The sequence below is a fragment of the Plectropomus leopardus genome, chromosome 22 (genome assembly GCF_026936395.1).
Source record: "Plectropomus leopardus strain MGB_pleo_1.0 chromosome 22, ASM2693639v1, whole genome shotgun sequence".
Taxonomy (NCBI): domain Eukaryota; kingdom Metazoa; phylum Chordata; class Actinopteri; order Perciformes; family Serranidae; genus Plectropomus; species Plectropomus leopardus.
In genome coordinates this window covers 3,034,093-3,051,985 of record NC_142197.1, presented here as the reverse complement: position 1 = coordinate 3,051,985, position 17,893 = coordinate 3,034,093, and the positions used below count along the sequence as shown (strand labels likewise).

The window sequence follows — 17,893 nt, the reverse complement described above, 5'->3', positions numbered from 1 at the left end:
TGAACATGTCTACACACACACACACACACCAGCATTTCGCACTATAATTTCAATAATTTGGGTTGTGTATGCAGCATTTTCTTTTTGTTTTTTTCAGGCCTTCTTCCGAATGTAGCATTTTGTGATGAAGACATGCGGGACATGCCGTGTTGATTCAGGTTTTAGGATCAGTCTTTGGACATGTACACATTCAGACACGCGGCCTCATGATCAGCTCCGTGCGTTTTCAGCTGGCACAGTTTCTTTTAAAGACGTAGATATAAAAGGCTCTTGGATTTGAGCAAATTTTACATCTTTTTCAAGAAGGTGGTTGAAGAAATGAAAGAGGAAGACTGTGTTCACATGTCCAACGAGTACAAGTCCGATGAAGACTTTTCTTAAAAATCACCTGTTAAATAGTTGGCAGTGAAAGTGCTGATATGTCCGACATCCTGCTCCAGCATCCTGCTCCCCCAAAATTTTTAAATAAAAAAAAAAAATTTAGAAAATGTTCTTAAGAACAAACAAACAGAAAAAAGGCAACATTTTTCTTGTTAAAATATAAAAAAAACCATTTTTCAACGAAAGCATACAGGTTGGGCAAACATGTTTTCTAATCCTGTTCTGAATTTATTATTTTGTAAAATAATATATATTTTTTAAAAAGCTTTATTATAGTAATGAAACAGAGAAGTAATAATGGTCATCACAGAGCATGTATATTCTTTAAAATTTAAAAAAAGGAAATCTGTCAAGGAAAGAAAAAGTGATTATAAATATAATTCCATACTCAGCATTTTTCATTGCTGTTGTACCATAATTGTGGAAAACAACACGACCAGTGACGGTTAAATTAGACAAATTAGACAAAGTTAAACTAACTTTTTCTTTGATGAAGCTTCCTCCTCTCTCTGTCGCACTAATGGTTTAGTGTTTTTGGGGAGGAAGCAGTACGTAGTTGGAAGGATAAACGGATGGATGCAGGCAGTTTTAAGAAATTGGGAAACTGCCATCAACTTCACAAGTTTCACCAGCAGATTTTCCGTGACTTTATTTGCCAGATTTCTTCCTGCAGTTAAACTGGTGTTAAATCCAGTTCCAGGAAACATGAAAGAGCGTCAGATGTTGCTCTGTGAGCTCTGCAGACACCTCAGACTCACGCAGGTACAAACGCTCCCGCTCCTCTTATTAAGAGACAAAGTTGTCTCGGAGCGTTTGGTTTGTGTCTCTGCTCCTCGGCGTCTTTGTTTCTAATCACACAGTAATTTGTTCTCGTTGTTTATTCTCTCGGGCTCGTGAAGTTCTTGAAGCCCCGTCGCAGCTCGGTGGTGCCGAGCCGCTTGTTTGGAACCATAATTGCAGGGTTTCCTTCGGGCCGGGGTTCGCGCAGTAATCTCCGGGTCATTGTGTGGTCGAGAAATGGAGTCTGCAGATGTTCGGAGAGGAAAACACGCCAGAAAGGAAACATCAGGAAGTGTTCAGATGAGCCGAATGAATCAGAAACGCTGCTAACAAGTCGCTCTCTGCTGCAGGTACATGTACTTCACCAACCTGCTGGAGCGCTCGCCCAAGATCGAGCGGGCGGCGCTGGACGGCACGGAGCGGGAGGTGCTGTTCTTCAGCGGTTTGGGGAAACCCGTCGCTCTGGCCATCGATAACGAGGTGGGGAAGCTGTTCTGGGTCGACTCGGATCTGCGGCGCATCGAGAGCAGCGACCTCTCCGGTGAGTCTGAAGGTTGAGCTGAACGTCGTTGTCCGGCAGGGTGTTAAAACGCCGCCTGGTTTGTCAGGATTTAAAGTTCTCTGTATCATATTTCGTTTGAATCCCTCCAAGTCTTCAAAAACAGTTCAAAAGAAAAAAGATGGACGCATGATAAGCTTTCGTTTTATCTGGTGGCAAAGCATTAATTAAAATATTCAATAACATCCTCAGAAATTCAGAAAAATCAGAAATCTTTTGTCGATCCAGGTTTTGAAGATATCAGAATTTATCCGTTATTTATTTTTCACCGTGAGAAAATGCACTTGTGGCAGGAGAGTGTGTGAAAAGTGTCAGTTGTGTGCGTCTCATGGTCAGTGTGAGAGTTGACAGACTAACTTGCAGTTACTATAATCATAATTTTTGCACGTCACACAGTGGCTGTGGCACAGATCGTATTCGAGGACAGTCTTCAGTCAGACTCAGAAAAAAAAACTGTTAAAAAAAAAAAAAGAAAAGAAAAACAGGACATGACCCTAAAAAGTGCTTTAAAATTATAATATTCTATAAAATATTTCTGTAAACATAATTGATAACTGCGAATATAGTTTAATCTAGCTTTTTCAAAAAAATATATATATACATTTTTCACACATGTCACGTAGCTGATCGTATTAGAGGACATCCCATGTACAACAGTTCCCCCAAAATCTTCAGTGAGATTGAGAAAAAGTGTGCATGTAAACGCAGCCTGAAACTGTTTCCTGCTGTGTTTATAGCTGATTTAATGAGTCGGTTGGTTTGTTTTGGTGACGAGGACCCCTCTGCCCAAAAATCGGCTCCCAATAAAATACTTCCTGAATTCTAACCAGGAGAAGTTTAGCTGGTTGAATCTGCGGTTCACCGTCAGACGGCACGAAATCCCTCTAAATTTTACACACTTCACCTTTAAGCCCTCAGACACACTGGTGGTTTGTAGAAGTTTCTCTCAGCAGGTGTGTGGCGTGTGTGTGTGTGTGTGGCGTGTGTGTTAGCGTGTGTGTGTGTGTGTGTGTGTGTGTGTGCGTGCGTGTGTGTGTGTGTGTGTCGGGGGTTAAAGGAGGAGGAGGAGGAGGAGGAGAGTCAGGGAGTAAATGTGTGAACAGAGCAGATGAAGGACTTTTCGGGGGAGTTTTGTGCCTGGAAAGGGGAAGTTGGCGCGGAGCCCCGAGCTCAGCACATTCCTGTGATTCTCCGGAGCCCCACGCAGGCCGTCAGGAATGTAAACCATCTGTACGAGAGGACGGAGGAGGACGGAGGAGGACGTAAACAGACGCGGGCTTCAGAGGAGTCCCGGATCCTGAGTCTCTGATTCAGGACTGAAGACGGTTTTAAAGCCCGCTCTGGCCTCCGTCCTCCTCTTTGATCCCCTGCAGGGAAACCTGTTAAATTCGGTCTGAGCGGCGTCTTCAGGTCACGCTGCGGAGGCTGCCGCCCCCATCAGGACGTTTCCGTTACTAACAGCTGCTACAGCACAAAGAGGGACCACAGACATGTTCGTGTGAGGGCGACCAGAAATATTCAGGACTGAGCTCTGAATGACTTTCCAACAAAAAATCATTAAATCGGATCTGGTTTTCATCCACCTCTGTAGCTCAGAGTCCCTTTAAGTGGATTTTTATTCTTTTTATAGAGGTTAATGATGAAAAAACGAACAAACAAATAAAATTTACAAGCACATGAACATAATTACCCGTCCAGGCCGAAATGAAATAAAATAAATATGTACGTTTTAAAATTGATAAAATTGGACAGGATCTTTTTTACTAATAAATTAATTCTAAAATCATATTTAAATCTGAAATGGGCCCAAAGGTTTGGAAGGAGTTTGTTTGAGTTTTTTTGAGTTTGTTTTTTAATTTATGGTTGTTTTTTTGTTCAGTCATTTTAAATTTTTGGCAATTTTTATAGAAATCTTTAAAACATTGTTTTTAGGGAAACAGACTGGAATGCATATTCAAGAATTGTGTGATTTTTTTCCCTTACATTTTTAGGGGATTTTAATTTTAAAAAACCTTAAAAAAAAATAAAAAAAATCTTATATTTAGAAAAAAACACCAGGCAAGTAGGGCAGCAAAAAATATGTTTGTTCTTAAAAAGTCATGAAAAAGTTTTGAAATTTTGTCTGTGAGTGTGTGGGAACCCTCGGCTTCACTATTATTTCATTTTTATCACTTTTCTTTGTTATTGTTTGTATTGTATGTATTTAAATCAATATTTGAGTATAAACTGTATAATATTTTGAATGTATTCTGGTCTTTTAGTTTCCAGCTTACCATAAGAAATATATATATGTATATATATATATATATATATATATATATATATATAAATGTGAGAAAAATACAGTGTGTAATGTGTTGCCATGTAGCTGACGTCGGTGTGTCGCTGTCCTCCTGCCTCCCCTCCTGCCTCACCCCTCAGTTTCTCACCCGTTTTGTTGCCTCTGTTCCTGAACTTTTTTCCCTACAACCTTGTTTTGTTTTTCCCCCGGTGCTTTAAAAAAAAAAACACATTCAGGAGCCAATCGGATCGTGATCGCGGACTCAAACATCCTGCAGCCGGTGGGCCTGACGGTGTTCGGGAATCACCTGTACTGGATCGACAAGCAGCAGCAGATGATCGAACGCATCGACAAGACGACGAGGGAGGGACGCACCAAGATCCAGGCTCGCATCGCCTACCTGAGCGACATCCACGCCGTCCACGAGCTCGACATGAGGGAGTACAGTGAGTCCGACACACGTTTCCTGTCAAGTCTATAAGTATAATATAATAAATAATTTAATAAAAGAAATACTTTTTCTGTGTACTCAGAAACTTTTAGGTCATTTTCGTGTCACTTTTATTTCTTGCTATTTGGTGGACAAGTTTCTGTCTTTTTTCCAGTTTTTCAAAGAAATCAAAACAGTTTGCTTTTCAAAAGGTTAAACTGTTATTTTCCATAAAAACTACACAAATATCTGTCCTGAGATAATTTATATTCAGGTTGTGTATTTTATCCACAGTTATTTCTCACCTGACCTTTGTGTCCCTGCAGGTAAACACCCGTGTACCTGGGACAACGGCGGCTGCTCCCACATCTGCATCGTGAAGGGAGACGGGACAACTCGCTGCTCGTGTCCCGTCCACCTGGTGCTGCTGCAGGACGAGCTCTCCTGTGGAGGTCAGACATTTTACAGGGTTTTTTTTTCCTGGTGTGTCACATTTAACACCACAATTGGCCAACAGATAGTGTTAGTAAACAGTAGAAAGCAGCATGGAGGCCAGTGAAAATCTACTTCTTACAGGGTTTGCACAGTCTTTAAAAAAATTAAAAATTACTTATTTTATTTTATTTATTTATTTATTTATGTATTTTTACATAAAAATCACTCATTATTTAAAAATCATTAAAATACTTCACAAAATGTATTTTCTTAAAATTTTAATTTTAATTAAAATTTTGGAGATTTTTTTCTGAAAAAATCACGAAAACTTCTTTAAAGAAATAAAAGTTGCCCATAAATATTATAAATATATATAAAAATCACAAAATTATTTTAAAGGACATAAAATCAGTTTCTTAAAATCGTCAATCCTTTTTAAAGAAATAAAAATTATAAAATATTTTCTTCAAAAAAATGGCAAAAAAGTCCAAAATTTTTGTAAAGAAAAAAAAAGTTTCCTCCAAAAATCGTCAAAAATCATGAAAATGTATTTGTAGTGAGTTAGGCTGAGATTAAAACAGACACAGCTGCAAAAGCGCTCTGTCTTTAATAAAACGAGGCGCTGCGCTCTCTGTGTGATCTCTCTGCGCTGACTCTGATGGTCTCATGTTCCCCCTCAGAGCCCCCCACCTGCTCCCCGGAGCAGTTCTCCTGCACCTCCGGCGAGGTGGACTGCATCCCTCAGGCCTGGAGGTGCGACGGTTACCCCGAGTGTGACGACAGCAGCGACGAGGAGGACTGCCCCGTCTGCTCCGAGTCCGAGTTCCAGTGCGACAGCCGGCAGTGCATCGACCTGAGCCTCCGCTGCAACGGAGAGATCAACTGTCAGGACCGCTCGGACGAGAACAAGTGTGAAGGTGAGACGGATCGCTCTCACCCGGACCGGACGCCGGCTGCATCCGGAGGCTTTTAGATCCCAACAGGAAAACTCCAATTATTGATTATTTTCTGAAACAGAGTCGATCTGATTCTTCTGTTCACCTAAAGGTTGATTAAATGAAGTCTGTGTAAAGGGAATTTTGAGATTTCTCTCAAAACACCTTATACAGGTGCATCTAAAAAAAAATTAAATATCATGAAAAAATTCATTTTTCTTCATAATTTCATTTAAATAGGTTAACTTTCATATATTGTGTATTCATTATACGTCAATTATTTTTTTTTGTTTTAATTTTAATGACTATAGCTCATGAAAAACAGAAATTTAGTTTCTTTCATTATTACAATATTTCCGAAGATGGTTCAAAAACAGTATGTTTATTTTTATACTCAAAACTCAATACTATACCTAATACTACTCGGCCCTCAGCTCATCTGTATTTTTGGTTGAGTGTTTCAAATATTTTGAAATATATTTTGTTTGTTTTTTTATGTTTTAGTTGTACTATAATAAAAATGAAAATAGAAAATTGCTTGAAATGTTTTAGTATCTATTAAATTTCAACATTCTTAAATAACTGATGGAAAATATTGAACTTTTTCACATTATTCTATTTTTTCTAGATGCACCTGTAAATGTATCTTTATTAAATTATTATTTAACATCTACTGGTGTATAAACGATGTCTTCAGCTTAACGTTTTATGATCTTAATATTTGCACATTTTGGGATGTTAATTTAAATGTTTTGGTCCTTTTTAGCTGCTAATTTTTCAACAAGAAGAGAAATTCTTTAAAATGATTGTGATGAGTTTCATTTCACAAGCAGCATCAAAACTGAACGTGTAAAATAAAGAAAAAGCAACATTATGACAGTTAAGAACTAACAGAGGCTTTTAGATGTGACATGATGGTTTTCCGTCTCTCTGTTTGTCTCCCAGTACGTTGTCCTCTGGACCAGTTCTCCTGCACCAACGGTCAGTGCATCGGCAAACACAAGAAGTGCGACCACAACATGGACTGCACGGACAACTCAGACGAGATCGGCTGCTGTGAGTCTCACTGTTCAAACAAGATATCACGTTTACATTCAGTCATACTGCAGAGCAGCTGCATCAGGCCTACCCACAGACTGTAAATAAATATTTATTATTTACAGTCTATGGGCTTACCAAATGTGATGCTTCTGTCTGTTTTAAATTTGGTGTATATATATAAATTTTATTTAATCAGGAAGTCATCCAAATCTCATTATGAGTGGGACATGAGTACAAAGTTTAAATAAAATAAAATAAAAATATTTAAAATAAAATGAAAATGTACAACAAAAAAAATGTAGAAATATATGAATCAATTTTTGAAAAATCTAATTTAAAATATACAATTAAAAATGAAATAAATAAAATGTTGGGATCAACAGTTGCATAAAGTTCACAGTTCAAAATCTCAAAGAAATCAAATTAGTATTTAATATGTGCAATTATTCATCATGGGCTTATCTGCAAGTGAAAAAAAAGGAAAAGGCTTTCATATTTTAACATATTTTTATCACGTCTTTTTTTTCTTGTTACTTTTTTAAATTTAATTTTTAATGTATTTATTTATTTTGAAGTGAATTTCCCCATTCTGAGATTAATGCATTTTATTTTATTTTATTTTATTTTATTTTATACTGAAAGTTTCTGCTGTTATATTTTGCCTTTTTTTTAGCTGCATGAATGAAAACTTAAACTGATCTGGTTATTTCTCATTTAAGATTTCCTTAAAATTATTATTTTGAACATATGAAACAATCATAAAATAATAAAATATCAAAAATAAAAAAAATACCAGATTTTTTTAGAATAATTACTTTGAAGAGAAACCTGATCATCTTCAGCTGCTGTGATATTTTTATCTTTATGAAACATTTACTGCGTTCTGACATCACTCTTCTTCTTCTTCTGTGGTTTCAGATCCGACCGAGGAGCCTCCTCCTCCGTCCAACAACACCATCGGCTCCATCGTGGGCGTCGTCATGGCGCTGTTCGTGGTTGGCGCCGTGTACTTCGTGTGTCAGCGCGTCCTCTGCCCGCAAATGAAGGACGACGGCGAGACGGTCACCAACGACTTCGTGGTCCACGGGCCGTCGTCGGTGCCGCTGGGATACGTCCCGCATCCGAGCTCGCTGTCCAGCTCGCTGCCAGGTGGGACGGCATCACCTCACGTGTTTATATGTTATTTAATGAGCGTGATGCTGACGTCTGTTTCCATGCCAACAGGTATGTCCAGAGGGAAGTCTGTGATTGGCTCCCTCAGCATCATGGGCGGGAGCAGCGGACCTCCGTACGACCGCGCACACGTGACCGGAGCTTCGTCCAGCAGCTCGTCCAGCACCAAGGGGACGTATTTCCCCCCGGTGAGAGGACGATGTTTAATACGTCTACAGCTTCGTACAACTTTATTATCAACTCGTAAACAAGGACAAAGCAGGGCGGGTGTTTGATTAAACACTTTTTAACTTTTAATTCTGTGAAAAAAAGCAGATTATTTTCTAGGTTATTTATTTATTTAACTATTTTTACTTATTTATTTCATGCTCTGTATCCTTTTTTTCCTTTTTCACTATCTTTACACATTTATTTCATGCTCTCTATATTTTTTTAACTATTTTTACTTAATTTTATTTCATGCTGCAAATCCTTTTTTATTATATTTATTTAACTACATTTATTTCATGCTCTACATCCTTTTTTTAGTATTTTTACTTAAATTTATTTCATGCTGTACATCTTTTTTTTTTACTGTTTCACTTAATTTTATTTAATTCTCTACATTTTTTTCATTAGATTTCCTTTAAAAAAAATCAACGGTTTCTTTTAAACACAACAAACTAACATGTAATAAGTATTTAATTAATAAAAAATCTTTTCATACCTTCAAAAAAAATATGAAAAGTTTGGGATCAGTAAAATAAAGTATCACTTTATATTTTATTTTTGATAAGTTCTTCGGATCATGATGTTTATTTTTTGAATATTTTGTATTTATCATTTTTTCCAGATCCTGAATCCGCCTCCGTCTCCGGCTACAGTCCGCTCTCAGTACACGATGGAGTTTGGTTATTCCTCTAACAGTCCCTCAACACACAGATCCTACAGGTAACCCACATTTATATAACGTTATATCACTTTAGATCACTTTATATCACTTTATATCACATTTATATCACTTTCTATCACATTATCTTCATAATAAGTAAAGTTTTTCTTTTAGGAACAGTCACTAACTGCTTCAGTCAATTCGTAATTTCCCCAAATCGGCTCATTTTTCCATCGTGTTTTTGAAATACCGGAGTGAATATTTAATGTAATCAGACTGCAGATTAGTCAGTCTGCAATAAACAGCTTCTTCCTGTTTACACTGAAATCTGTAAACAAACTCTGAGCTCCGTCTGCAGCTTCGTGTCCTCTCAAGTTCTTTGAGACGTCTGCACAGTGGCGGCGCCGCCTGTCACGGATGATACAGACGATTCATACAGTCATGAAAACCCTGGAAAAGTCATGGAATTTGCAAGTTGCAATTTCCAGGCCTGGAAAAGATTTGGGGAAACTAAATATGTCCTGAAAGATTTGGAAAATTCATGGAATTTTGTTTCACAAAGCTGTAAAATAACACGAGGTGTTCAAGGTCCGTCAGAAACTTTAAAATTTAACCCCGATTTCTGTTTCTACAGTTTCTGGCTGTGATAAATGGCCATTTTAGTGATTTTTAAAGAAAACATGCAGTTGGTTTTGGAACGAACAAAATCACACAAAAAGAGACAAAGAGAAAAGTCAAAATAGCGAAAATAGTTTATTTTAAAATCACCAACATATTTTTGAAGATAAACAAAAAAAATTCCAAAATTGTTTATTTAAAAAATCACCAAAAATTTAGGGGGGGAATATGCCAAAAATTTTAAACAAAAGAAAAAGCCTAAATGGTTTTGTCAAGAGAACCAAAAAAAAGGCCAAAAAAATAAATAAATAAAACAAAAGAGTCCTTCCAAACCCTCCTGCCTGTTTTCTTTTTAAAAAAAAAAAAAAATAATAAAATAAAATTTTAACAAAAACAAAAAAGTCAAAACATTTAAAAAAAAAAAAAAAAGATAAATAAATAAATAAAAAATCGCAAAAGTGATTGGTTGGTGGTTGGAAAAAAAAGATTAATTCAAATAACAAAAAAAAGTGTAAAATTAGCGTTTTTTTGGGAAGTTCGTCAGTTTGACGCCTTTTGATGAAGGAAACTGTAAATTACTAAACTGTTCTTCTTCTGTGGTGTTTCTCAGCTACCGACCCTACACCTACCGCCACTTCGCCCCTCCCACCACCCCCTGCAGCACCGACGTGTGCGACAGCGATTACACGCCGGGACGCCGGGCGCCGCTCAAGTCCAGCGCCGCTGCCTCCGCCGCCGCCGCCAAGGGCTACACCAGCGACCTCAACTACGACTCGGAGCCTTTTCCGCCGCCGCCGACGCCCCGCAGCCAGTACCTGTCGGCGGAGGAGAACTGCGAGAGCTGCCCGCCGTCGCCTTACACCGAGCGCAGCTACTCCCACCACCTCTACCCGCCGCCGCCCTCGCCCTGCACGGACTCCTCGTGAGCCCCCATAATCCCCCTCTGCGCCCCGCTCCGCCCCCACCCCTCACTGTAAATAGCAATTGTGCATATATGAGGAAAAAAAACGGGAGACTGATGAAGAGGAGGAGGAGCGACGCGCAGGACGAGAAAAGGAAAAAAAACGGGAGCTGCAGAACATTTGTACATTGAAAAAGAGAAAAGCATATTTATATATTTTCTATACAGTGTTTACTGATGATGCCATAGAGGTTTGTATTAAGAAATTTGTACATTTTTTTAAGAAAAGGTTTTATTAAAATCATCACAAATATAAGTTGCCTTAAACCAGGAGGAAAAAAGAGGCTGAAGGACAAAAAGCACACAGCGGGACGTTTTAACTTATCTGATGCCAAATATGAAAAACACCTACAGGAGAAAAAAAAGAAGAAGAAGAAGAGCAGCGGCGCCCCCCGGAGGCTCGGCAGTGTCTGTAGTTACCATGGAAACTGGAAAAACAAAAAAAGGCCCGTGTGAGAACGAAAGTGGTACTGGGTCTTTGATTTTTGAATTTACCTCCTCAGTTACGAAACGGTTCGTAAGATCGTGTCTGATGTGGATGTGAGTCATGTGATCAATCATGTAGCAATAAGGCACATATTTATTACCCAATCGATCGATCAATCAAAGGAGGAGCCGCTCTGAGAGAGTCGAACAGGCTGCAAATTTGATCATCTACGGAGGCTCAGAAGTGACAAAACAACTATAGAAAATATCAGGAAAAGACAATCCACCTCTTTTGTGCACTAAAAATGAGGATTTTTTTTTTTTTAAATTTACCAATGACTATTTTTTATCGATTATGCATGTCAGTTTGTTTGTTACTTTTGCTGCTTTTTAACTTGACAGGACAAAAACCCAAAAGTTTTGCCATCAAAACATCCCTCCCAGGTCGCTCTGCTGATTAAGCGACTGAATTTTGAATTTTTGCAAGAAACTAGTTAATACTACTAAAACACATTTTCTCTACTAAAGCTCAGACTTTTTTACTTCTTCCTAAAATCTTCCCAGATTGACACCAGTAAATAGGTGTCAAGCTATTAAAAGCAAAGTTAACAGAAACTGACATCCCTAATAGAAAATAGTTCTTGATCTTGACCCCTCAGGGCCTCCGTACAGAACACTAAAACATATTTTCTTTACTATAAATGTTTTTTTTTTCTTAAAAACTAACTGGTTAACAAGTGTTGGACTGTTAAAAACAAAATTAACAGAAACTGGCATGCGTACCAGAAACTAGTTCTTGCTCTTGTCCCCTCGGAGCCTCCATACAAAACACGGAAACACTAGTTTCTCTCTTAAAGTAACTTTTTTTATATATATACTTTTAAAAATTGACCAGTAAATAGTTGTCTAGCTATTGAAAACAAAATTAACAGAAACGGACATCCCTACCAGAAACTAGTTTTTGCTGTTGTCAGCTCAGGGCCTCCGTACTAAACACTAAAAAATGGTTTCTCCACTAAAGATACTTTATTTTATTTTTATTTTATTTTTTATATACTTTTAAAAATTGACAAATTAATACTTATCAAGAAATTGAAAACAAAATTAACAGAAACTGTCAACCTACCAGAAACTAGTTTTTGCTCCTGTCGCCTCAGGGCCTCCGTACAAAAACACTAAAACGCATTTTTATCCACTAAATGTTAAAGAATCAGACGTCACATGACTCACGTCCTCCAATCACCGTGATGTTCAGACGGGATTTAAACCAAAACGTACGCTTGTGTTTTCACATGTTCTGTTCTCGTTGAGATGCTCGACTGCAACTTGTGTGTTTGTGAGTGAATCGACCCAAAGCTGCACAGCGAACACATCAACACTTTTTATTTTATTTTTATTTTTCTGTTTTGTGGAGGACGCAGCGTTTCCCACCATGAACACGATCTTGTGCCTGACCAGTCCCACGTCTTCATTTTTTTATTTTTTATGTCGTTGTTACTTTGAGGAAAAAAAAAAGAACACAAAGGAAATCCAGTGCCCACTAAATGCTATATAGTATTTTTGTACCACATATTGTGTAGATAACGTATTTATAAGCTATATAGAAAATCATTGTAAATCTATCCATTGAACTCTTGCAGTACTTTTCATTCCGTCTTTTTTTATATTGCCTCATTATATTTTTCTACAGAGTTTCACTCCAAACGTTCGGCGACAATCTCAGATCAGAAGAACATATCCAGGTTTTTAGTGTCTGTTCATGTTTGATGGCTGTTTGTGCCAAAATAATCTGTTTGTAAACAAAGTGGAGGCAGATGTCGGGACCAGAGGTGAAAAAACACGAGGCGGCTGTTGCCTTGAGTCAACAATCAGCTTTTTTTTTTTTTTTTCTTTTTTTGTGAATCTGTTTGTGTGTTTGTGCTTCTCGTGACGACCAGAAATATATTTTTCAAGATAACTCGTCGCATCGTCTGATAACCGTCGTCACGTTTTGGCTTCCTGTCGTTCAGTTTGTCGTTGAGCTTCTGAGAAAAGCAGCACCAGCATGAATCTGACAATCTTAGTGTTTTTGTTTTTACACGTCACATCGCGTCATTTTTAGATAACATTCAAAGCACAAACTAACAACTGTCTTCATGAGACATTTTAAACGTTGGAGAAAGAATCTAAGAAAATCTGATTTTGTGGCACTGTAAAATGTAATTTAAATCTTGTATTCCTGAACAAAATCCACCAAATATCTGTGACGATGTTTAGAGCTGGGTATTGATTCTTTGGTACAAATTTTAAAAATACAAAACTGCTTTTTCAGATTCGGTACGAAACCTTTATTTATTGTTGTTAACTTTAAGGAATATGTCTGTTTTTTAAATCTTCAAAATTCAAACGTTCTCAAATTTTAAATGTGTTAACAGCCATAAATTAACTTGAAAGTGTATTATTTAAATGTGAATTTTTCAGATCAAACTTCTTTAAATGAGAGTTTTGACACTGCAGACACAGTACGGTCAGTAAAAAATTTAAAAATAAGCATGCTCATGATCAATACCCAGCTCTAATATTCAGTCTTTATTTTTAAATTTGAAAAAAGGGCCATCCCGTTGAAATAATCCCACTTGTTTCAAGATAAGTTTTAGTAATTTTTTTTTTTAAATTGTCATAACATAAAGACAGAAAAGGGCATCAGATCTTTCATAAAGAAAAATATATTTGAAGTTTTGAAAAATATTTTTAGTATCTTGTGCACACAAATTATTTTGTACAGAAATGAGACAATGACGTGTTTTATGCCTAATAATCTTGTGCTTGTTTGCTCAAAAGTCAGCGTTTGCTTACAAGCTATTGTCCCTTTTTTTCATTTTGGGTGCAAAAGTTGTTTTCCTGGCACAGAAATACTTAGTTAAAAAGTTATTCTCAAAAATTGTTAATTTGCAAAAATGATCTCACAAAATATTTGTTAGGTGATGGTAATTTGTGCCTTGAAAGAAATTTATACACATTTTAATTTTGTTTGCACAAGATATTTAAAACATGTCTTTATGGATTTTGGCTAAGTTAAATTTTCTGTTTTAGTTTATTTAAACAGATCATTTCTTTTTGGCCCATTTAACAAAATAAGATTTAAGACTTTTTTTTTAATACAGTGCAGAAAATAACAAAATGTCTCATTTATCTGAACAGAAACTCAAACCACCAAACACCAGTGACGATGCCACAACGTGAATCTCTGTGTATTTTTGGCCCCCTCCTGCCTCCGTACATCCTCCGTCTCTGTCCGCTGAGCGCTACCTGTGGTACAATCACTGCTCCGCACATCCAGGTGTGTTTTTCAGGCACATTCACATCAAACTCTACAAACATTGTTGGGAGACGTTCTCATTCTCTAACTGCACTTTACAGGACTTTTTTTTTCTTTTAGCTGGTTTCTGGTACAAAAACTTCACAGTAAAGTTGTTAAAGGTGGACGTTTGGTTCGTTTAGAAGAGTCCAAAAATAAACATGACAGAGAATTTTAATTTTAATCAGATTTTTATTGTCTGGTTGATGTTGGGGGGAACTTTTTTGGTAAATTGTTCCCTTATTGGACTTCATTTTTACCCTCAGTTTACCTCATGTGTTCCCTCGGATTAATAATTTGCAGCGTTTTTAGAGTAATAAATCAAACTCTTATGTTCTGAGCATCTTCTGTTAGTACAGAGAGCTTTTAGAAACTGGATAAAATCTGCAGGTTTGTAGGAAGTTTTTGTGGGTTTTTTTTTTAATGTGGAACAATCTGTTAAATCTGTTATATGGAAGGTCAAAGATGTCAAAAATGTTTAAAATTCAGTGAAACTATTATATTTAACAGGTCAAATGGAAACAAAGTGACAAAATTCTTAACTATAGAGAATACATAATTTACTTGATTTATTAATAAGGTACAAATTAGTAATTTGAGGGAACCAATAAATCAAAGGGTACTAATTAAGTTTTGAGGGTATGTGTTAACACTAAATACTGATTTAAATGGCTGGGTGTCACATAATATTTCCTTTTACAAATCCCAGTCAAATACATGAGGTTTGGTTACGTTTTTTAAAATATATGTTTGTATTTTTTATTTTTTGTCTCTAAACAACCACACAAGAACTGAGTAAAATATTGTTATAAATTATTGATTTGTTGTATTAACCATTTGAAAATTTCCTTGAAATTTCTCTCAAAGATATGGGAAAAACGGTAGTTGCATGGAATTCATAGATTTAGAAATTAATTGTTAAAATAGATGGAGAAAAAATTCCAGAGAACTAAATTAATAATCATTATAATTAGATATTTGAAATTATTTTTCAAAATTATTATCATTTCTATGTGGCTTTTTTCCCCATTTTTGTTTCTTTGTTATTGTTGTGTTTTGTTTTGTTTTTGTTGCTAATTTTCAGGTAATTTTCTTAGACTTTTTACTAATTTCTTGCTAATTTTTTGGTTAATTCTTCTTTAATTGCTTATTGCCTTCTTCCCATGTTTTTGAAAGAAATTAAGCCGATTTGCTCATGTTTCAAAGGGTTAATATTGTTATTTTCGGGGCATTTTACAGGTGTTGACATTCTTGGTTTAGAACATAAAACTGAAAACGAATATTGATTAAAATTATTCTGAAGTCAACGAGACATTAATTGTAAGATTTTTCTACCTCTGTGCTTCTGACACATTTTCGTCGGTACAAAGTTTTTCTGTTCGATACCCAGCTTTTTAAAACAGATTTTACAGATTCAGATTCTCACTAAAATCTGTGCGACTCCTGACAGAAAACACAAAAACGAGACAAATCAAACATATAAATCTGAACGTGACGTTAAAACAAACTGAATTTTGAGCTTTGGACATTTTGTACAGATTGTGACGAAGGTGGTCGATAAAGGACAAAGAAAGTAGAAATGTAAAAAGATTGAGTCATTTTATTTTATTTTTTTTCTAAAGCACTTTTGTCTCCAGGTTGTTTTTTAAATCGGAGGTTCGACGGGAAAACAGAAGTTCTTGTTGTCGTTGTTTTTGTCGTCCTTCATCCGTTCTGCTCTCATGGTGCTCTGCGAGGACGAACCAGCGTCTGGTTTCGTCGTGTTCGTTTAATTTCCACTAACTGTACGTTTTTATACGATGACTGCTTTACCTGTAAACCAGAGTACCAGATGGACCTGTACAGCCCATCCAGCTGACACCATAAGCTGTTGTAACTCATGAAATGCTGATTTTTTTTTTCCTTTTTGTTAAATATAAAGTGAGTGAACTTTTAAAATTTGTGTCTGTGCGATGATTTATATTTGCGTGGAGAGATGTGTGTACTAACACTACTAAAAACTGTCTCAGAACCAGGTTTGTTCGAAAACAATATTTTTTAATCATTTTTTAAATTTAATAATTTAAAATCTGTTGTGTTCTTTCTTCAAAAACAAGTATAATATAAATGCTAATTTTAATATCAAATCTAAATGAACAAATATTATATTATATTAAATATATAAATTTGTCATTTCTAAATATTATGTCAATCTTAATTATCATCAGTTGTTTTGTCACGTAAAAGGTAGATTTTTTTAGCTTTTTTTTTTTTTTTAACTTTATTGCCAGCCATCAATAACAAGCAATTAACAGACAACAAGTCAAAAACAAAAACAACAACAACAGCCTTGAGACTGGGCTACCCATATTGAAATATGTATACATATATATACACACATATATACCATATACAAAATCGAATAGTGATGAGACAAACGACTAGTTGAAAATAAAATAATAAAAATAATAAATAGAAACATTTCCCTTACTAATACAAAATTCCTAACTCAGATAGTCAGTGACTGGTCTCCACCTCCTTTTAAAAATCCTTACTTTTAGTTGTAACTGAGCGGTCATATGTTCCATTATGTATACATGTTTGACTTTTTGTAACCATTGAGTAATGGTAGGAGGGTTAGGGTTCAGCCAGTTAATAGTAATCATTTTTCTTGCAATCATCAACAAAACATGCAATAAATAACATTGGTCTGCAGTATACAAGTGGTCAGGTAGTACATCCAGCAAAAAAAACACAGGTTCCAGGGGTAAATCCACTTCCAAAATTTTCTCCAGCTCTTCTTTGATGTTTTTCCAAAATGTCTGTATTTTTGGGCAGTCCCAGAATGTGTGTGTATGGTCGCCAACCATGCCACAGTTCCTCCAACATTTGTTGCCAGAGTTGTTTTTAAATATCGAGGTTACTAGTGGCGTCCTAAAGAACCTAATTTTAACCTTCCAGTCAAACTCTTTCCAAAGCTGACTTCCAATCCCTCTGTGACATGCTGTACACATATTTTCCCACGTTTCATCCTCCACTACCGTATTTAGCTCCAATTCCCATTGCTGTTTAATGTGTAGTGTGTTTTCACGATTTTTTTAGCTTTTAATAAGAAAATGAAAGGCAGCAATGAATTCTTTTGTCTTGATACTGAAATGTATTTATTTATTTATGTATTTATTTGTCATTTCTAAGACTCATGTCACTCATCTTTATCATTATTGAAACAGATAAATAATTTTAGTGCACATAAAAACTTTACTTTTTTAGCAGCAATATGTTCTTTATTGTGTATTATAAGGTATTTCATTTATTGTTTTATTCATTTATTAGCATTTATTAAACATTTGAGCAACAACATACAGGAAATTAAAACAGCAAAAGTGACGTTTAAATAAACAAAATGAACAGATGAACTAAAACAATAAAATATGACTATTAGAACAAACTAATGATGTTTTTCATTTTTTTTTCAACATTTTAAAGAAAATACACATGATGCAAGAAAAGAACGGCAATATTTTTACGTTTTAAAATTTAAGTTTATATTTTAGCAGAATTACTTAGTTTCCTGTAGCCGTTAAATATTTATGTTTAACTGGAGTTCTTATTTAATAAATGTTATATAAGCGAGAATGAGTCATTTTTTCAGGTACAGGTAAGTTTTCATTTCAGGCTCTTTTCTG

The 17,893-nt window shown here is 35.9% G+C and overlaps 1 protein-coding gene across 1 annotated transcript in view; it reads left to right on the top strand.

Annotated features, from left to right (window-relative positions):
- lrp6 (low density lipoprotein receptor-related protein 6) overlaps positions 1-16,166 on the top strand; it is a 53,655-nt gene extending 37,489 nt beyond the window's left edge. Inside the window, exons 15-23 of the mRNA XM_088072446.1 lie at positions 1,512-1,702; positions 4,238-4,447; positions 4,758-4,883; positions 5,547-5,783; positions 6,747-6,857; positions 7,761-7,991; positions 8,067-8,203; positions 8,848-8,945; positions 10,115-16,166. Coding sequence (XP_087928572.1) covers positions 1,512-1,702; positions 4,238-4,447; positions 4,758-4,883; positions 5,547-5,783; positions 6,747-6,857; positions 7,761-7,991; positions 8,067-8,203; positions 8,848-8,945; positions 10,115-10,430 — 1,657 coding nt within the window. The 3' untranslated portion in view covers positions 10,431-16,166. The remainder of the gene's footprint in view (positions 1-1,511; positions 1,703-4,237; positions 4,448-4,757; positions 4,884-5,546; positions 5,784-6,746; positions 6,858-7,760; positions 7,992-8,066; positions 8,204-8,847; positions 8,946-10,114) is intronic.
- Positions 16,167-17,893: the final 1,727 nt, after the last annotated feature.